The sequence below is a fragment of the Takifugu rubripes genome, chromosome 13, assembly GCF_901000725.2.
Source record: "Takifugu rubripes chromosome 13, fTakRub1.2, whole genome shotgun sequence".
Classification (NCBI taxonomy): Eukaryota; Metazoa; Chordata; class Actinopteri; order Tetraodontiformes; family Tetraodontidae; genus Takifugu; species Takifugu rubripes.
Genome location: NC_042297.1, coordinates 7927830 through 7944118, shown reverse-complemented (window position 1 = coordinate 7944118; position 16289 = coordinate 7927830). Strand labels below are relative to the sequence as shown.

Below are 16289 nucleotides of genomic sequence, written 5' to 3'. Positions count from 1 at the left end.
CATGCAGGATGCTAAGAGGACCTAAGAAGAAGCACCACAACAAGATAACAAGATAATAAATGTGTCATGTATTCTCTTCACTAAGGGCAAAATTCTGAAGCCCCGAACAGGTTCAAAAGATGCGTACTGTCAGAGGTCAGAGCGTCGGTGGCCTGGCTGTCTTGAGCCAGAGTGTGTGAGGACAGAGGTGGTGTTGCTGGCATCACGCCTTTCTGAGTGTACACCTTACAGCGCTGGGAGGGAGAGCACGGAGGCCTGAGGAAGAGTGAAGGTCAAAAATAATGGAAGTGACTTTTACTGCTGCTGCACACACGTTTAGACTGTTTTATAGTCTACATAACACTCATCTCTTTTCTTCTGTGAAGCTAGAGATTGGTTTATTCAGTTGTATCAAAAGTAGAATTAAAATCATTACTCTCTGTGTGTATACTTTACCTATAATCCGAAGCTTTGGTCAGACTAGCTATGCCGAGACGTGGTGATCCAAGTGGGCGTGTCTTTGTGTCCACGTTACAGCCAACATTCAGACTTTCCCGGCTGTTCCGTGAGACGATAAATTAGATGTCAATCAAAGGCTATCTAATGACCCATAGCAATGGTTGCCAACTGGTATTCTCATGAATGAGGACTATCTGCACCGACCTGTCATTCAAATGGGAACTTCTGGTCTTGTGTAGCGGGTTGGAGGCGATGCTGCTACTTCCTGTTACGGTCCTGGTATTAGTGACGATGGGCAAACCAGAACTTTGAGCCAGATTGTGGATCATCGTTTGTGCCAGTTCTGCTTCCTCCACAACATCTTTGATTTCCTGCAGCTGTTGGTCATTTGTTCTCCTGGAAGTTGTTGCTGCTGAGGAGTAAGAGGATGACACTGCGCCTTCTGCACATTCAGAGCCTGGAGAGGTTGGAGAGAGCTTTCAGCCTGGAGCTGACTTGAATGTGGACTCACACAGGTACAAATCATAAAACATTTGGGTGCAATTTCTATCCTAAACAAGTCATCAGTGACTGATTATCCAACACACCAGCAGAGCCAGTAGAGGAAACTAAAACTGAGGTGGCAGAGGAGGAAGATGGTTCTTGTTTGACACCTTGCTTTCTTACTGGAACCTCTTCAAACGGGAACTTTGCAACCTGGAGAGGCAGAATTCAGGTGTTGACATGTATTCTGAATTGCTCACTTCATAGAAAATCTTAACATATTACTTTTCCATGCGTGGAATTAGTAAATTAATTGGAGCATTGCTACAGAATCATTGCAGTAAGTCTACTTTCAATTAGGTTACACAAAAGATTCGAGACAAAGCTCCCAGTATAGAATTAAACAGATAATCACCTCCTCACTGCCGTCAATGCAGTCCAGCCTCTCCTGCAGCTCAGCAAAAGTGTTACACTTCAGGCATTCAGCCCCTTCCTCAGGAACTGTGGCCAACGGCTGCCCAAGAAGTGACTGTGGAGGCTGAGAGAGAGGCTGAGAGGGGCCCCCTGCCAGACCATCAGCCTGAGAACCCCCCTGTTAACAAACGAGGTGCATAAATCAGATGAAGGTTTGGTGGTGGGATTAATGCTGACTGTCAACACAAATCATAAACCAACATGTACAAGTCATTAATAAGATCCTGGATTCTTTTCTAGAAGAAACTTGAGCCCAAATCTCCTTCAATTACCTTGACCTGTGGTCCAGCTGTCTGACCCTGTGGCTGCTGCTGCTGTTGCTGCTGCTGTTGTTGCTGCTCTGAAGCTTTTCCTCGCAGCAAAGCGGGAATAATTGGCACAAACTCTGGCGGTCCTTCGTTGTCCGTCAACTCTCTGTCGGACACCGCGGCCCCATTTGGGCCTACGTATATCACCGTATCACATGACTGCTCACTGCTGGAGTATTCGTCGTGGTCACTGGACAGTCGAAGCAGAGGAAGGTCAGAATCTGTGTCACCGCGGTGATGGAACGGCCGTAGGTGGGTAGGACGGCGCATGCGACCCTCCTCGCAGGAGCTCTCTCCACCAGAGGAGCTGGAGGTGTATTGCTGAGTAGATGCAGATGAGTCGGGTGGAAAGAGAGGAAATGTTCTGTTTTTAGACTGGCAGAGAACATTTTTTTCCCTGGACTTTAATTGATGGTTCACACCAGAGAGGTGTGAAAGATACAGAAAATGGAAGCAAAAATATCTATGATGAAGCAACGACAAGTGACAGATTTGAAATGAAATTTTATTTACTGTTTATTCTCAAGACAAGCGAATGTCAACATCAGGTGTACCTGATGGATCAAATCTACCTAAAGTTTTACGTCGAAGACACGAAGAGCGACCGTCGAGAGGTCTTACTGAACCTTAGCAAGGTCTGAGCCAAACTCACCACGGCCACTTTAGCTTTCTTCTTTTTCATGCGCAGAACACGAGAAGCGATCTGGATGGTGAAAAGGGTTTCCGAGAAATCTCTCGGTGAGGCGGAGATATGAGCAATCATGGTGGTCCGACAGTTCATGTTGCCTAGCGACTCCCTTAGCAACATGGTCAGCTTGCTGTCCCTGGTAACAGACACACAAGACATGCTGCAAAAAGACACACTGACACACACAGTCACTAAAACATGTGACAAAACTGCTAATTTTTCCAACACAGATGTCCACGCACCTTCAACATGTGGCTAAATATAATTAACACTCATTTTGGTCACAAGACTAAGAAAGTTGGACATTATTAATCTAAAATGACCAATTAAACCAAGACACGGGGTTCAAAACAAACAGTAATGCTCATCATAGATAACATTGTATTAGTTATGCTGCTAAAACACATGAAAGGTTTCTATTCTATAAAAAATCAAACAAAATATTAAATGAAGCACAAAGAATATTATGCAGTCTAATATTGGGTGATGATTTATGTCCCAGCGAGATTACAGTAGCAGATGGGAGATTAGAATTAGGCTCTTTAAAAAAGGACTTTCTCTTGGGTGGGCAACGGCAATCATCATTGTGTGTGTGTGTGTGTGCATGAGTGTGTAATTGTCTTCGGGCCTGTAGGCTGATGGTAAAGCTTCTCTGTGGTCGGATACTTCAGCGGCTGTCCCTTTTTTAAACACAGCCTGGAGGGATGTTTTACACACGTCCATTTAAACACACACTCACATCACACACGCGCGCACAGTCGCACGCTCATGCACACACAGGCACACACACCTATGTATTCCTATCTTGATCCCACCCCAGCAAGGCTCTCCTTCTCTTCTTTCTCATTTCTTCTGTCTCATTTTACTGCCTCAGGCCTTAACAAACCGTCTCCTCTCCTCTCCTCTCCTCTCCTCTCCTCTCCTCTCCTCTCCTCTCCTCTCCTCTCCTCTCCTCTCCTCTCCTCTCCTCTCCTCTACTCTACTCTACTCTACTCTACTCTACTCTACTCTACTCTCCTCTCCCCTCCTCCTCTCCTCTTGTCTTCCCTCCTGGCCTCCTCTCCTCACCTCCCCTCCTCTCCTCTCATCTTCCCTCCCTGCCTCTTCTCCTCACCTCCCCTCCCCTCCCCTCCCCTCCTCTCCTCTCCTCTCCTCTCCTCTCCTCTCCTCTCCTCTCCTCTCCTCTCCTCTCCCCTCCTCTCCTCTTCCCTCCTCGCCTCCTCTCCTCTCCTCTCCTCCCCTCCCCTCCCCTCCTCTCCCCTCTTCCTCCCTCCATCTCTCTGCTTCTTTCCCTGAGATTAATGTAGGTGAATCCATTACTCATGTGATACATATTCATTTGCCTATTAATTTAAGGGTCTCCAGAGTTCTTGCATATATCTGTAAGGACCACTGCACATAAAGTAGCATAATGCTGACTAAGATTAAAAGTATTCTATCAAGAACGCAGTATCTAAATTGTAGATCAACATAATTACTCCAACAACATTAATAAGCACCCTCAGATAAAACAAACTGAAACATGCTCTTGTCTTAGTTCACTGATGGCGAAATACGGGCTGAGTTGTGCAACCAAATTTTTATTACTTATATTTAGCAAATCAGCTGTCAACCAGGCTATATAAGGAGAGTGAGCTGGCCCCTGAAGTGTTTCAGAGACACACTGTCGTTTTAAAATGTCAGAAGAGAGAGAGAGCAAACCAGATGGGTCACAGTTTCATTTTGGATGAGACGCTTGATTTTAACACAGTGTGTAAACAGACAGGGGGCCGGGCGTTGACCCTGTGGACAGATGACAAGATACACCATTTTCTTTTCAACTGGGAAATCATAGACACATTAAGTCTAATATTTCAATGGCTTCGAAATGGTGGTAACCTAGCAACAGCACCAGAGTAGTGCTGAGATGATAGGAACAATCCTGCTTAAAGTCTATCATAGAAAATAACATGGTGCAATCCATTAATGCATGAGTGACTGATGAGTGAATTAATTAATTACTGGGTCAGAGTTCTACGGGTCTCATTTTGTCACGGGAGAGTCATCTGGTTGGGTCGGTGGTCCTGGCTGAAATTCTGTAGCTGGTTTTTTGGCTCGCCATTAAAATGCATGTAGATGATTAACAGTAGGAGATACTTTTGTGTTCTATTAAATGATTTATGCTCTGGGTCAGAAAATGGATTTGTTTATGTCCAGCTGGAACAGCACCACAAAACAGTGCCAACGCCCCAGCACATCCCTGACCATGCATGTGCTGCTTCGGTGTGTATTATTAGTAAAACAGTCCAAATCTCTCTAGAGTCCCACGACACCACAACACCACGCTCTAAGGTCTTAGGTAGCAGCTTGATTTGGAATGTAAATGCAGACCCAAAGAAAAGTGATTAAATTAACTGAATAGGAAGAAGAAGAAGATAACATTTGCCTTCATGAAAGTGAGCGAGGAGATGAAGGAGAGATGAAAAATTATGGGGAAATAATATAAGGACACTGGCAATAACAGCCTGTAAGCTTTACATATTGTGTCCTACGATAATTCACCCCCCCACCAAACACAACACACACACACACACACACACACACACACACACTCTCCTTTACTCTCCTTGCCAGTCAGTTACCAGGAAAATTAATGTGATGAATATGGAACAGCAGCTGTTGTTGTTTATGACATTAAATCTCCCAAATCTAAAGCAACCAAAGGGATCTTTCTGCTTCTTTCTCTCTCTCTCTCCTCCCCCTCTTCCTCCTTTTCTCAACCACCTCCCTTCTATCCTTACTTGTATGGGATGTGCTTGCTCCCATTGACCAGGGCCAGAATCACGTTGCCGAGGGCAGACAGGGAAAGGCACAATGGAGCTGAGCTGAGCGAAGAGGTCTCTTTGCTTTTCCCACCTCCTCCTCCTCCTCCTCCTCCTCCTCCCAGTAATTTGACATCACAGCTGCCCAGATCCAGCAGGTGGAGGCGACTGCGACCTCCTGACACTAGCAAAAGGTGTGTTAAAGTTACAGTTGGCAGTTTACCAACAGTATATTGAGATTTTACATTTCTGAGGCATTTATCAAGCCATGGAAACATATCTGAGTTTTTAATAGTAGAGATAAAGACTTGCACTGATAAACAGCACTTACTTCCTCCTTTTCCAGTTTTTTCCATGCGATACTGATATATGTGCAGTGTGAACAGCATGTGTGAGTTCCTGTGCTCTTCTTCGCTGGTATTGGGGTGTTGGCTGCTATGGCGAGCGGCTATAGCTGCATCCAAGAACCAGGCTGCTTTCTCTGGGGTTGGAGCTCGCAGTTCAGACTGGTTCTGGAGCTGTAAATGAGCAGAGACTTAAAATAATAACGTGTTGCTATAGCAGTACTAAAACAGGTGTGAGGATGCTGTATCTGCATGAGTGACTGGCACAGAGGAACCTGCCTGCAGGTATGCTAAGATGAATTGAGATGGTTGTGAGAGTGTATGTGAAGCTGGAGGATATCATTACTGATGAGATTACGTCAGATTATTTAAGGATTACACAGATGTTCTTGTATCAGACCCTTTAATCCTATAAACATGTAACTCCACAGATATCCACACCGACTCATCCTCTGTCACATGGTTGTTTTCAGCTACATACAGGCATCATTACAGCCATTGTGTAACTGCTGCCACACAACATGAGATTGGGATAATAATTACTATGGAGATTACAGTTGCCTGATTAGCAGCAGCAAAATCAATCAAAACTCACAATAGCAGAGATGAGAGAGGAACTCCAGAGGCTAAAAACACGTTTACTGGTAGTCATGGAGCTGTTACAGTTTTCCCAGACATAGAGAAATGCATCTGCAGTCACACTAGATTATAAATGTGTGTATGTTTATTTACCCTGCCAACACTGGGACCACTTCATGACCTCAGGGCAACATTTAGTCAGAAAAAAGGTTACTGAAATGTCTACTGAGGAACCAGCAGTGATGGAACTGGGTGTACCACAGGTCGAAATGTGGGGGGGGCAAAAGCAAGGCCAGCCCTGAGTGGATGGTTTCACCTGGTGACCTGCAAAAAGGTTGTCTCCTCTCTTTATCCTTCGTGAATGATTCCTCTAGGTTTTTCTTCTGCCTCTGCCCTTGTTACAACAGCGTGATGAGGACGTACCTCACCTGCTTCAGGATTGGTCATTCACCTGTCAAGTGGCAAGTGGGCTTGTTGTAGGACTGGCCATTACACAAAGGCTGGAGGAGGCAAAATAAGTGCATCGACCCAGCAATGAGGAACAGGAGGAGAACTGCCAGATCCAGCAGCTTGCAGCTCTGTGACTGAGCTGTCAGAAGCAGACTGCAAGCAGGTGATGTGATGGCACATCACCCTGTCGGGCTGGATTTGCATTTAAATGGCTGAATTGGAGGGTCTCCCACCCTGTTTTTGTTTGTGTGTGTGTGTGTGTCTGTGTGTGCATGTGTGTGTTACCTGCATCCCACATATTGGGTCTTCACACAGATAAACTCCAGGTGACTGTCCATCCTGTAAGCTTCCCGTGGCAACTTCAGACAGCAAGTCCTTCAGGTTCTCCTCTTTCCCCCAAACCTAAACACACATGCACAGACACACACACAGCCACACCCACACACAAGCAATTCTTATCATGTCAAAATCTAAAGGATCTATAGAATGGGATGACCTTAAGCCAACTAATTAGGCAAATTATTTTCAGACACTAATCACTGTCCTCCACGGTGTTGGCAGCTGTTTGTCTTTGCAGGGAGTGCTTCAGTTTCAAACATACCTCAACCGCGGATACACGGACAGAGAATCGTGCTCCAGTTTTCTCCTTCCTCTCGTTGATGAGCTTAAACAACCAGGAGATAGCACAGGGTATAATACCCAGACCCTGAAGGGAGTCATCGCGGCCTATCATGGTGTAGGATTTACCTGGAAAAGACAGAATAGAGGCTCACACCTGCTCGGGCTGTCAGAAGTACAAGATCAAACACACGTTTGAATGAAGCCATATGTCAGGAACAACAATCCCAGTGATACACACATTCAGACAAAGTGGAGGACATTAGGGGCCTGATTCACATTGTAATGAAGGAGGGAAAGTTGTCACTTACACTGAAATTTACATTGTCTTTACTGAGTGTTTCCTGGTTAGTATGGGGGAAGAACAAAACATTTCTTTGTGGTCTGTTTGATCGTTCTCATACTCAGACGTGAAATATTGGACAATAGTTAAAGAAAAAACACAACGGATTATGCAGAGAGCTGCTGTAAAGGTGCTTCCATCAACTTTAATGGTTTGGTGTGTGTGGGTGGTGGTGCTGGTGGGATGGTAGGCGGTGGTGGTTGCAACTGTTGTCAACACATGGTCACACTGTATTAGACTGCTGCTGCAGGCTGTGAAGAAGTCATGTGTGTCAGTGTTCTACTGTTGATGTATATTGTTTATAATTGGTTGCATCTGGCAGAGCTTCAGATGCAGTTGGAGATGCTGAGATATGTGTGAGAACAAGAAATCAAACAGAGGCAGACATCTATGCACTTCTATCTTTGTGAGGACTTTTACAGGTGTAACGCATTATACAGCTCCTCACCCTAACCCTAGCGATCCTAACCACCACCACCCACCACCCCCCCAACTCTAACCTGAACCCAATTCTAATCTCAAAAGTAAAAGCATGTCTTAACCCGCAAACTGTCCTTTGAATCTGTGTGGACTAACCAAAACGTCTTCACTTTGCTAGTAGAATGTGGATTTTGGTACCCAGTATCTAACAAGTACAAAAACACTCATACCAAACCCCAAAAATGATGAATCCACATCATTGAACTGAAAATCCTGTTCGTCTTCTTGCATGAGTGGATTTGTGTGCCTGAGCATGTGTAAATGTCTGAGAGCTAGAGGGCTGAAGATAAATGCTCCATGTGTTACATTCCTTGTTTTAATTAACAAAAAGGTGATGTATTACAAAAGAAAATCTCAGAATTAAATTGCCTGGCTGTAGGTGAACCACATCAGAGAAAACAACTTCATTAGCCTCTTCGGGATGAGACGTTTAGCTGAGTCAGCAGGGTCAGATTTGCTTTACAAAGTTCACAAACCAGTAAAACTGATTGTGAGAGCAAACAGTTTGTGATGGATTTCTCTGTCATCATGTGAAGCATCAAAAGCAGAACATTTACTTGTGTTTTGTATGTGTGACTCTACTTTGGGACAGTCTGTCAGCATTAATGTGACTGAAAACCTGTAAACATGCTGAGATAAATGATGCAGAGGTTGACAGGCTGTCTGACAAAATTCTAAATTACAGTTTGTGGTTGTGCATCTGCTGCCCAAAGATGCAGGTTCTGCACTATAACGATAATAAATAGTCGGTAATATCAAGAGATATGAGTGCTGTAACCTCAGCAGATTTTACAGAACTACATCTATTTTTTACTGATCTAAACAGAAAATTGGGACCAAAGTACCTTTACTTGTTGCATATTTACTGAGGGAACTGCAGGATAATGAGCAAACAGTTGTGTGTTTTGCATTAAACGTCATTCTTGTTTGTTTTGCTAAATAGCTCAGCTTGCACCACCTGAATTGCACCATTTACATTCTTCAGGTCAGTTCCCTGCCAGCAGTTTAAAGAAGACAAAACTGTCCAGCCACTGAACACATGCGGAAAAGGATAATGTGTAACATTAACCAGAACAGGCGCTGACCTTGGATCAGGGAACATCTCGGTTTAAACGCGTACATGTGTGTTTTTGATGTGTGCATCAAGAGGTCTCCTTTTTTGAGGCAGTATTTCGAAGAAACAGCTTCGGAAGGATTAGAGAGGTCGAGACGGAAACAGAGACAGAGCAGACGGAGAACGCTTTCAGCATCAGCACAGACTAATCCGCTTCTTTCTCCCTCAGATAGACGAGGGCCAGCGGAGAGACAGCCAAGGAAGAGACTGACACGCATACACACACTCGGTGTGACTCACAAGAGGAACTCACACTAATTTTCTGTGTGTGTGTGTGTGTGTGTGTGTGTGTGTGTGTGTGTGTGTGTGTGTGTGTGTCTGTGTCTGTGAGTCTGTGTCTGTGTTACCCAGCTTGGAGTGTCCAAAGCAGAAGATGCAGCCATCTGCTCCGTTCACTACTGACTGAATCACCTCTGCAACTGTTCCTGCACACACCTCCGCCTAGCAACAGAGGATGGGGAGACGTGCAGCAGCAGGGTCAAACACACATATTTCAGTTTTTCAGTTTCTAGAGACACTTGGTCCAAACAAGCTCCCTGCTGTTGTCTGTAAAAGCTACAATAATGTGCATGTGCTGATTGAAAAATAGCTTGGATACTATGATTTAGTAGCGAAAGGTTTCACTTACATCAATTTAAGTCATTCCTACGTAACCTTCTGCATTGCTATGATTCAGTATATTCTTATTATACGTATAAACTTAGTTTTTAGACTTAAACTTAGTTACCTGTGAAGCGTCAGGAGGAAAGGCAGCATCAAAGGTGAACATCTTTGGAGGGACCTGATTGGCTATGCCCTTCTTCTGGGAGGAAGAATTTGGCATCTGATTGGCTGAAGGCTCCATTATGGTGATCTGTTTCTTCCTGGGATCCATCTTAAGAAAAGAACTGGATTCGGATGCTTCTGACTGAGACGCTGGACAGACACGCACCATCACTTTCACCTGAACAAAGAATAAAACGGTAAATAAGAGCACAATAGGCAGGAAGAAAACTAGTCTTTGTCATTTCAGCCTTTTTTTTGTGTTATTAAGACAATGGAGATTTTCTAAGAGCCTTCCAGACTCAAGCCAATTTCCCACTCCTTGGGTTTTTTTTGAGGAGGCATCTGAACTCTTACAGATAAAAGAAGACTCACAAAGTGTCTTGTTGAAGGGTCACATGATCGTGAAAGTAGCATCTGTAGCTCCTTTGGTGGTGTGGCTTCCTCTCCTCTCCTCCCCTTGGCTGTTTCTCTAATCCTCCCTGTATCCTACATCCTATTTCTCTCCTCACTCTAGCTGACTACCTTCAGCGTGTTCTCCCGTATCAAAAGCCTGAGGTGCATGGAAACTGTTTAAGCTTCCTCTCACTCATCCTTTCCACCCACTCCTGTCACAACCTTTTGGCAGCTCCAATTTACCGCCTGATGGCTGCCATTGTTTCCTTTGATAGCAGCAGCAGCAAAGTGCTGTGTCATGGAATCTAAGCCCCTTCAAGAACATTTCACCCTCGGTGAATGTTTGCCTGTTAGCTGAAGGTGATTTAAAGTTCAACTTACTTTCAATCACTTTGTTTTTATTGTTATTTCCTCTTTTACCTCCGACTTGTCTGCCTGGATTAATCTTTGTCAGTTGACTGAGCACATTTGTTCTCAGTTGCTGTTCTTACATCATGATTATTGAAGTGATACAAGATGTTTGAACTTGGTGGCAGTTACTCAAATAATCAAAATTAATTGCACATTTGCACACTTAGAGAGTGTAAAATGGAGAGTTCGTGCAAAGAAGTTCAATTTTCACATCTTCATTCAGTTTTCATTATTGCGTTTGTTTAACTGTAGAATCTGACTCCAGAACAGCACCAGACAAAAAAAAAAGGAAACTCATCAGAATTCAGAACCTAAACTGTTAAAGCAGATAGTGAGGTCTGACATTGTTCTGAATGGGATGCTCTTCAGCAGATCTAAAAGCTGGAGATCCTATAAACAAACTTCACATGGATAAAGAATATAAGAAGCTGTCTGAGCCTCACATTCTCCGCCATTAGCTGCCTCTGTGACTGTGTCCTGGTTCATTTGTGGAGGGTGTCACTGGTACAGTCTGGCCTTTTAGCCTCAAAGTGCAGAGGCTCCATCCAAAGGAAGGGCAAGACTGGAACATCTGCAAATGCAGCTTACACCCTGTCTCCTGCTAAACTGTTCACTGTAGATTTTGTCACTTGGGCTCAGAGATCAAGAAACTGCCGTGTTTATGTATTTTTGAGAGGGGAGGAGAAGGGGGAATTTAAACATTAAGTTTGTTTTTGATTGTTAGCACAGATGAATCAGCATCTGAAGAGTCAAACAGAAGCCCTTCCAGTGAAAACACCATCGCGGGATTACGAATCTCACAAAATGCTCCAAATCCCACTGCAGAGAGAGGCAGCATTCACAGAACTTGGAGAGGAAAAACAATATTTACTTTGAGCGTCTTTAACCCACCTGAGTGCTACTAAAGGAGATGTGATGGTGAGCCCATTGTTTTATTGTACAATATCCAAGGTGTGAATTATTCTTCTCATTTGTCAGACTTATTATATTTTGCTTTTAGGTTATGGTTTGATTGATTAGGTTTGATTAATTACATACAATAAAATCAGTGTCATAACCCTGGCAGGACGGAGAGCATCGTTCATAAGAAATAAAAGCCTGCTGGTAAGAAATAAACTACCATGTTAAATACAGTGACAAATAACATTTTGAGAGCTCTTACTGGGTCACACACACACACACACTCATAAATACACACACTGCATTAACAGGCTTTCAACTGTTTGCATCATTAAATGACCGGAGGCCATTTATGAGAGCTGCTTCAATAACTTGTGAGTGAGTGTGTGTTAACGACTTCCTCCAATCGGAGTAAATGTTGGTATTTTTTAGAGTGCAACCGAAGATGATGGTGAGACATAAGGACTCAACGCAATAAATATGTAACCTTTGTGACCCGAGAACCCTACCGTGTTGACCCTAACGTTAGGCGAAGAGTTGCGTGGCAACACACACACACACACACACACACACACACACACACACACACTCAAAGTATCTCTTAGTGCTGCACCCTTTCCTGACCCTAATAAAAGAGCCCATGATATGAGTAAGAGCCTGTGGGGAAGGATTTTAGCAGTGCACATTTACAAGGCAGAGTGCCCCCCAACACACCTACATACATAATTTCCTGCTGAATAGTGTGACTGGACCTATGTCAGTGTTTGAGGTATTATCAAAGCTATAAAGTGATTTCATGTTAGGTGAGCTGATGGTTCAGCATTCGAATAAGTGCGTCTTTCTATCCTAACTATAAATTTAATCATTAGATGGACTAAAAATAAATCAACTGAAACGATACCTGAACTTTAGGACAGAGTAGCTGCCCCTGACACTGGACTGAAACATCTAGTTTCTACTTTTAATGTTTAGTTAATGTTGGCTTTCTGATCAGTCTATCTTAAAGCTTTAACTTTCTTGGTACTAACAGGAAACCACAAGTGTGAAGTTGATTTTTAAAAGGCTATGGCTTGTTTTCTGTAGGTTTTATTGTGTTGTTTATGTGGTATGTTGAGGACCTGAGTTACAGGTGGTACCGTGATAGATGCTACCAGCCTTGCTGAGTTGGGAATACCTGATGCAACCTTTGAAGCGGTCAAACCTCCTGATCCTCCACTTTATCACCCACACTCAGACACAAAGGAATGAAACCTTTGAGTCTATCTAGGTAAAGGAATTCTGCTAAACAGCAACAAACAAGAGGGGAGGATAGATTTTTCAATAGCCGCTCACAGCTTCATCACTATTGGCTGACAAATCAATGAAAGTTCAACTCATGCCTCTAATTGGTTCCCAAAGATTGCAGAGAAACTCAGTCAAGGAAGCACAGTTAGAGAGAGGTGCATTCAAGCACCATATGGGAATACCAGCTTCAAGCTACTGATCAATTTTCATTTTAAATCATTTAGTCTTTCCAGTGAAGCCACACATCTTCCTCACTATGGGACATTTTTTTAGCATAATTTTTAAAGTAAGTTTACAAGGATACGCAGTAACATTTGGGGTACTCACAAAATAGACTTTTCATTTAAAACCATTAATAAGAGTGAGCACAATAATAAAGCTGTTTTTCAACTGTGCACATGTGCGATGATTCAGACAATCAGCATTAATATTTCAGCTACAAGGTGCAACAATGTGGCTGCGGGTTTCCCACAACAGAGCCCTCAGTACACGAGACACACAAACACCCCTACAGACAGGAACATACACGTGCACATACTCACTCTCAACAAAGAAGCATACAGCTTGCAGCCCGAGAAGGAATCTGCTATAAGAAATTGATTAACTGTCATGCTATAATTTTCCCCCAAGGTCAAGTGACAATCTGTGTGTGTGTGTGTGTGTGTGTGTGTGTGTGTGCAAAGATGAAAAATGTGGAAAAGATCAGCAACTGTCATTCATTCAGATGTGGAGTCAAGTAGAGACAGACTGGGATGGATGCTAGAACAGAACCAAAGGTTAATTTACACAATTCCTGCTTTCACGTGTGTTTATTAATAATGTCATAATCATCTGACTCCAGATATCCTGACCTGTACGTGGATCAGTTGTAACGCAAGACTGTAGATGGAGAGGCGCAAACAGCATAAAGAGGAAATGAGAGTCTGAGTCCTGTGTGACAGGCTCATGCACAGAAGCTGTGTGAGTCTCTGCGTTAAACTAATCGCAATGTTCACTTGCTCTTAACAAAGTTTAGATCCGTGCACGTCTGGTTTCATTGTCAAATTAGAGTTGAGAACAGTGGGTCTGTAAGAGTGTTTATCCAGAGCTCAGTGGACAGGTTGTGAGTGATTCATCTTTTTAAATGGATAAATTAGTAGATATTTGGTGTTAGCATGCTACATCTGTACGAGCAGAAACTTAGATTTGCTGGATTTAAGCGTGTAAAAAGTGTGTATCGATGCAGTTTTGATGATAATAACAACAACAGCAGCTTAATGTGCTGAGTAGATACACACCGATATCCCTGCAGATGTGGTCTGGATGAAAAGGTTCCCAGCTGGCTGATGTAATTAAAGTGAGCTGCAGCTTAACAAACACATGTAGAGAAGGAGTGTGTGTTCTGAAACAACAGAGGCCATGTTTGGACACAAATGTTGGGCCGAAATCTTTAATGTGACATCCCTTGATGGAAGAAGGCTGGAGTCTCTATCTCTCTTTCTCTCTCTCACACACACACACATGCACACACGCATAATGACCTGTGCAGGTTGATTTCCCCTGGCTTCAGCTGTGATGTCTCAATCTGTTTTCTGCCATATTAACATCAAGAGGAACACTAACCCCATCACGCCGGCAGACAGGCCTGCGTGCGGATGTAATGTATCGTACACGTTTCCACCAGGGGTTTCACTCTCTTCTTGACATCTTTCATTGCACGTTATAAGCCTGTATTTGTGAAGACGTAAGCCTGTGTGCACGCATGCATGCCTGCGCTAGAGTGATTGTGTGCAAATGCCATTCCAGCAGGGGACCGACCCCCACCACAGGTGACATTTTTACCAGTGAAATGTCATCACGGCCATTTTCTCTCCATGTTTGAGTGTGTGTGTGTGGGTGTCGGTGTGTGTTCGATTACCGGTAAGTCTTTGCGTCTTTCAGCTGATTTTACAGAATTGAAATTTGTTATGTTCCAAATAGTAAAATACCTGTGTGGCAGTAAAAGGAAAGCAAAGAGTTATTTTTATTAACGTGAGTGAGAACAGGCGCAGTCGTGTTGGAGTCCAACAGATGTTTGAATGTAAACGTGCGTTTGATTTAGTCACGTATGATGTTTTGGTGCATGATCACGACGTTTTGGCTTTCGGCCTCAATGGCAACCAAGCAGACATCTGTTGTATCAATATGGAGGGAAAAAAAGGCTGGAGGGAGGATTATGCATGTGTTATTATATTATATTATATTATCAAAGATAAGAACTGCAGTATCCGGGAAAAAATTAAATCTATTTTAGAATATTCAAACATTTTATTGCATATTTGTCTCCCACCACAGGAAACTGTTGGTGTGCGGTTCGTTTATGTTTCTGGATTCATTCCACGAGTATTATTGTATCTAATCAAAAATTCAGTTGTATGGACAACTGCATTTAGTCACGCACACACACACACACACCGCATACACACATACACGCACACACACGTAGTCACTGAGTCTCTCAAACTGTGGAGGAGGGGACACTAAAAACTCATTACATGGACAATCAATATTGCACACACTCAAGACACATGGACCCCTGCTTCTACAACACACACATGCGCACACACACGTTTCACCAACAGTGACAGATGACTTTAGTCAGCCAACGATGTGTTGCCATGGTAACCATTAGGCTGCATTCCTGTACAGCAGGGAGCGCGCTCTCCCCTCCCCCCTCGCTCTCACCTACGCATAAACGTGCACACACACGTAGTGCGTTTAAACTGCCCAAGGTCGGTATAATCATCACGGCTCCATAATGCTCAGAAGCTCATTGAAAAATGTGATGAATTGCAGATTGGAGGGACCAGCGCTCCCTGGAAACTGTGACAAACTGAAAGGTTCTGGAATGTGTTTTCATCCAAATGAAAAGCAAATTAACTCTACAGGTGTATCCGGTCCCACTGGTGAACAGACCAAACCAAAAGAAAGAATAATTATTTAAAAACAAGGAAACAAATATCGTTTTTACCTTTCCAAGTCCAGGGGTGTCTTTGATTTTGTTGGCTGCACGGAGGAGGCAGGGCGGGGCTGGGGGCGGGGCCTTCATCAGAGCAGAGCTAAAGTTGGTGGAGAACAGCGGGGGGTCACATGATGGTGATGATGTCACCGGGACCGCGGCCAAAGCAGCCTTCTGCTTCTTCTTCTTTGACGACAGATTCAACTTCTGTGCAGCTCTGAAGGCGGGAACAAGACACAGGAATGAGCTAAAATTACACCATGATCTGACCTTTACTGTCCACAGATATAATACATTAACATTTAGTAGAAGATGCTCACAGGCCTCCAGAAACATGGCCTTTTGACTGTGTCTGAGCCCAGCAGCAAGCAAACTCCCAACTTTCATCATGTGGAGTCGATCGCCTCTCCTCATCACGCTGCTTCTCCTTTTAGGTGTT

General features: G+C 43.7%; 1 protein-coding gene across 5 annotated transcripts in view; it reads right to left on the bottom strand.

Moving 5' to 3' along the window:
- kif26ba (kinesin family member 26Ba) overlaps positions 1–16289 on the bottom strand; it is a 52311-nt gene that overhangs the window by 8775 nt on the left and 27247 nt on the right. For 4 of the 5 annotated variants that reach the window (XM_029845909.1, XM_029845906.1, XM_029845907.1 and 1 more), the window contains exons 5-18: positions 15863–16067; positions 9848–10063; positions 9468–9561; positions 7167–7312; positions 6851–6967; positions 5524–5710; positions 5172–5376; positions 2356–2527; positions 1668–2024; positions 1337–1513; positions 1026–1134; positions 643–895; positions 436–537; positions 128–255 (exon numbers count right to left, since the gene is read on the bottom strand). In XM_029845909.1, the coding sequence (XP_029701769.1) occupies positions 128–255; positions 436–537; positions 643–895; positions 1026–1134; positions 1337–1513; positions 1668–2024; positions 2356–2527; positions 5172–5376; positions 5524–5710; positions 6851–6967; positions 7167–7312; positions 9468–9561; positions 9848–10063; positions 15863–16067 (2468 nt within the window). The remainder of the gene's footprint in view (positions 1–127; positions 256–435; positions 538–642; positions 896–1025; positions 1135–1336; positions 1514–1667; positions 2025–2355; positions 2528–5171; positions 5377–5523; positions 5711–6850; positions 6968–7166; positions 7313–9467; positions 9562–9847; positions 10064–15862; positions 16068–16289) is intronic. The other variant, XM_029845908.1, reaches the window with a different exon arrangement.